At 33.9% G+C, this 5141-nt stretch overlaps 1 protein-coding gene across 1 annotated transcript; it reads right to left on the bottom strand.

Annotated features, from left to right (window-relative positions):
- Positions 1 to 490: 490 nt before the first annotated feature.
- On the bottom strand, positions 491 to 3621 carry LOC116120440 (trihelix transcription factor GT-2). The gene is made up of 2 exons (XM_031406389.1): positions 3009 to 3621; positions 491 to 2291 (listed from the first exon to the last, which is right to left on the bottom strand). The coding sequence occupies exons 1-2, from the start codon at positions 3311 to 3313 to the stop codon at positions 749 to 751; spliced, it is 1848 nt and encodes a 615-aa protein (XP_031262249.1). The 5' UTR covers positions 3314 to 3621; the 3' UTR covers positions 491 to 748.
- Between the last annotated feature and the right edge of the window lie 1520 nt (positions 3622 to 5141).

The raw sequence follows: 5141 nt of genomic DNA, 5'->3' as shown, positions 1-5141 counted from the left end.
TACAATCCTAATCAATATCTTTGTTGTGGAATGGAACCTAACATTAATAACTTAATATGGAGAAAATTTATTAATTAATTAATTAGCTAGCTAGGTCCTTCAATCAAGAACTTGAAAGATTCCTCCTCGTGGACCCTAATACATTTTGAAGGTCCACGAGTACATGTGATGTTGGTTTATTGTTGGCAATTTTTCAATTTATAAAATATCTATTTAACCCATTTTTACGACATTTTAATATTTGTACCATCAATATTCTTTATATTATTAATTACTAACTAATTTTCTAATTAATTATTGAATTATTGTACTTTTAATGATTTGAATTCCCAATTTATTAATCTCTAAAATTCAAATTTAAGATACTACTAATCTAAACAACTTATATGAAGATATATTCAAAGTTAAGTATTGGTTAATTAATAATTAAAGATGAAAACAAAAGGGATTAACCATTTCTCACATTTACATCACCATGAACTAACTAATAAAATAAAAAGAAAAAAATTACAATCAAAACATTAGTCTCTTCTTTATTTGTTCTGTGGAACCTCTCTCTCTCTCTCTCTCAACTTATTTATTTAGCCAAAAAAAATAAATAAATTATAAAAATAATTAATAATAAACATATAATCCCCACTGACTATATGTTACAGCCCCATGTGCATGCCCCCACTCCCCATAATTAAATCCAAATTTCAACACCACCACCACCGCTGCCGCCGCCGCAAACCCGACACTACTAGGATTAACTCTCTGCTGCATCCACAGCTGAAACTTGTCTGTTTGGTACAATTTCAAAGCCACCCCCATCATCTTCTTCATCATCATCTCCCATATCTTTGTCGTCTTCTTCTCCATTTTGATCACTCTCAATGTCGTCCATGGCGGAATCTTGGTGTCTAAGTTGATCAGGCTGAGGCGGCCATTGCTGCTCCGGTCTTACCATTAATGGCACTGTGTTTTCGGGCTTGATTTGTTTCGAAGAGCTATCGAATTTGTTCTTTTCTTTATATAAAGCATCAAGTTGCTCAAAATATGGACAGGTTTTGGAGTCTTCAGGCCTTTTCTTGTTACTTTCTTTCACTTTCTTGAAGTACTTGTTTATATTCTCCCATTTCTCTTTGCATCTTTTGGCACTGCGATTGTAACCTAGCTTTCTCATCCCTGCTGAGATTTCTTCCCATAATGGCCCTTTAGGTCCATTTTCTTGATACTTAGAGTCGAGATTAGTCCTTAGACTAATCAATGCTTGAACCTCAACTTTTGGCCATCTTGAAGAGCTTATTGCCATGGAATTCTGGTCCCCATTTGACCCATTTGACATCTCTAAATTTAATACCTGTCGTGTAGGTGCCTGTGCCAGTGGTCCTGATGTTGCCGATGGTAGTGGCTGCAGTGCTGGAGACAATGATACTAGCTGTGGCGGAGCTGGTACTGCTGCTGGTGGCGGCGCTGCTGCCATTAGTGGCTGAGATATTTGTATTACGGGAGGAATATTTATATTTTGTACTTGCCCAGCAATGGGGTTTTGCTGATCGGATAATTTTTGCAAGAAAGCCATCACTGCTGCATCTTTAGCTGCAGCTATTGATCTTTCTTGAGCTAAAATTTCTCGCTCTCTATTAATTCTTGTCATTTCTTGCATTCTCCAAGCTTCTTCTCTGACCATTCTTTCGTGCTCACGTTTCTCTATCGCTTCCAAGAATTTCTTCTGCAACTCTTCTTGCTTGTTCACCACCTCCTTCATCAACCTCCCAAAGAAGTCCCTCCATTTTCTTTTTCTTTTCCTTCGCGCTCCGAATTCCAGGTCCGAAGAAGTCGACGACGACGTCGAATTCGACAGTAGATCTGCGGAAATATTCTGAAAAGAAGAATAATTCACAGGGTTTGTTACTTGTACCGAAGGTAAATTTGTAGAAGGAAAAGAAGGAATTGCCAGGCTTGTTGCTGGTATTGTGACAATGTTTTGAGCGATATTTGTTGTCGTTGTTGATGGAACAGTAGAAGTGATAGTGATGTTATGAGACGCCGGCATTGACGCTGAAAATGCTGCAGCCACTGCCGGAACTGGCTGAGACTTTGGTGGCTGCGGTGGTGGCGGTGTCGGTGACGGCAATGAAGGAGCTTGATGATGTTCGAAAGCCTCTAATTGATCAAAAAATCTATACGTTTTACCCTGAGATTTACTGGTTCGGCCATCTTTGGTTCTCTTGTGATACTTGAAGACATTCTCAAATTTCTCTTTGCATTTCTTGGCACTTCGATTATAACCAAGCTCGGCTAGCTTCCTGATAATTATAAAACAACATCAACAGTAGAAAATTTTAATTCAAAAAATGAAAACAAATCATTTACACATAAAATAGAGAGAGTACAATAATAATTAATCAAGACAAAGAAAACTTGAGACAATTATTTAAAGAAATTAAAGAGAAAGTTGAAGACAACAAGGATGATTGAAAATTCGGACAAATCATTGATTGATTGATAATGAACACACAGTTAAGCTATCCTAATAAATAATAATAATGGTAAAATTTATTATAGCCCAAGTTGAAAGATTCTATGCTCCATCTTTAACTTTTATTTCAGCTCTGAATTTTTAACTACTAATATAAACACAATTCATCTTACAATTCCCTATGAAATATTGGAAAAGCCAATGCCAGAAAATGAAGCAAACCCAGATTCACAAGTGTCTCAAATCTAAATACCAACACTGAATTTTCAGAAAATGAAAATTTTGTAAAAGGAGATGAGAGGAAAGGGCAAAAAAAAAAAAAAAAAGAGTATGAATTATTGCAAGCACTCGAATTATAATCTGAAAAAGAAGATAAATGTGAACTGTCTATCAATATAGACTGCAAAAAGCTTAAAAACAAATCTAAAGAAGGAAAAGAAAGCACTTTTCAAGAAAATTCAGTTCACAGATCTCAAATCAAAGAAACAGAAAATCCCATTTGAATTCACATATTGAAAACAAGAAAAAATAAAAAATAAATCACCTGGAAACCTCTTCCCACAATGGACCTTTAACACTGGCATCTCGAAAGGCGACGTCCATGTCTGACCTTATTTTAAGAAGTGCAACAGTCTCTTGTCTCGGCCACCGGTTTCCACCGAAACTTCGGTCACTTTCATCAAGAAGATTAACTCTACTCTTATCTTCTTCGCCTGAATTTGAGCCAACAATATTATTAGCAGCTTCATGAGAATCTTCTCTCGTGGCCGTGGCTGCGGCTGTGCCTGTGCCTGTGGTGGTGTTGGTGATGGTGGCAACATCGCCGGATACTGACGGGTCCCCGAGCATAGGATAGGAGTTGTCTAAGCTCAGCTTCTTGTAGCTATAGCTCTAGCGATTACAGTTCCAAAATAAATGAAATGAAAAGCAAAAAAAAAAAAAAAAAAAAATAGAAGATAAAAAAAGCAAGAGAAAGAGAAGGTGAATTCTCTTAAAAAGGGTTTTAATTTATGTTATGTATGAATTGAAGATGGTATTTTATTGTATTGTTATGGTGAATTTTTTTAATTATTTTCAGAGAGTGGAAGAGGGAGAGGGATAGGGAAAGGATCTCCTTGTCAATCTCAAGAAGCTGCTTCTGCTTCTTTTGTTTTTTAAAATTGTTTTTCTTTTCTTTCCTTTCAGCTGTGGAATCTTCTCTCTTTTTTATTACTTTATTTTTTTATCACTAAAAATATTAATAACTTCTCAGTTGTATTATTACAACACCTGTAGTTCAATACCCACATGAAAATACTACATATTTTTTCAGAATTTTAGTGTTGAAATTTTTTTAATTTAATATAAAAAAATTAGATTATAATAAATATAAAACGGTTAAAATGGTGACGAAATTTTTATTAAAAGAAGATAAATAAGGGGGGTGGTGACATAGGGTATTGTGTCTTGGTAATAATAAAAGTTGCACAGAAATATATATATATATATATATAAATTAAAGATTAATAAATTAAAATAATAAAGGAATTTTATGAACAGCTGCACAAAGAGACGATGGTAATAATTAGTTGGTTTTTGTCTGTCCAGCTAAATTTAGTTAAAAGCCGGCCCATGTAGGTCAGCTCCATACTTTTTTTATTTATTTCTTATAGTACTTTATCTTTTTAATTGTTTTTCATTTTTTATCTTTTCATTATTGTTATTATTTTTTGGGTGAATTATATTTGCGTTGCGTTATCAGCTTTGCTTTTTGTGAGGGGTGTTTTGGGGTTTCAGTGAGTGGCGGTTGTTTCGTAATGACTTTATTACCCCTAACATTATTCACCATTGACCTTTAATCAGTGAAGCTAATATTTCCATTATTTTATTAGATCATATTAGTGATCTGTGGTTGTTTATTTATTTGTGTTTATCATTATTTTGGGTTTACTTGAGTTTGCGTACACCTCATCTAATCTCATAGGATCATGAAACTGTTGGTGAAGTAAAAGTCCCAATGATCACCCCTATTTAGTACTTAAGAGAACTCAAACTTAGGAGCTCATAGAACTTTTTTTTGCTCTTTTATCATCATGACACCCAGTAAAGGTTAACTTTATTTCTTTAAATGTTTAATTTCATATCTTTCTACTAAGGTTTTCATTAATCTCAATGATTGTGTTGGGTTTTAAAATTTCTCAAAAATTAAAAAAAGAAAAAAAAAAAAAAAAAGGGGATAAAATTCAAAGTTGTTGGTTGAGACTGTAGTAGAGAAGGGGTGGCGTAAGGGGCCAACACTTTGATCACGACAAATGCATAATATAGTTTGACAAATACAAAAGAAAATTATTTGGGATTTCATAATTGAAGAAAAGAAAATTTGGACTCCATAATAAAAAATTAAAAAAAAAAAACTTATCTCTTTTTATTTATTTTAATTTTGAATAAAATAACGACCACATTTGAAAGTGGGTTCCACTGTTGAAATTGAATTAAACTAGTTAATGTAGGTCATATTATTAGGCCTACCCATTTATGAATTCTACTTAATAGTGCCCATTTTCAGTTACTTCCCAACCTACCTTATTAAATAACACCCCTCTCCCTTTTAATGGCTATGATTATCTACAATCAATCCGCCATCATTCTTGTATTATTTCTCTGATTTTTTGGGACCATTTTCTTAGTTTTCTATGGC

The sequence above is a fragment of the Pistacia vera genome, unplaced genomic scaffold, assembly GCF_008641045.1.
Source record: "Pistacia vera cultivar Batoury unplaced genomic scaffold, PisVer_v2 Contig933, whole genome shotgun sequence".
NCBI lineage: Eukaryota > Viridiplantae > Streptophyta > Magnoliopsida > Sapindales > Anacardiaceae > Pistacia > Pistacia vera.
The sequence above is the reverse complement of the archived record's forward strand: the minus strand, read 5'-3'. Positions and strand labels throughout refer to the sequence as shown.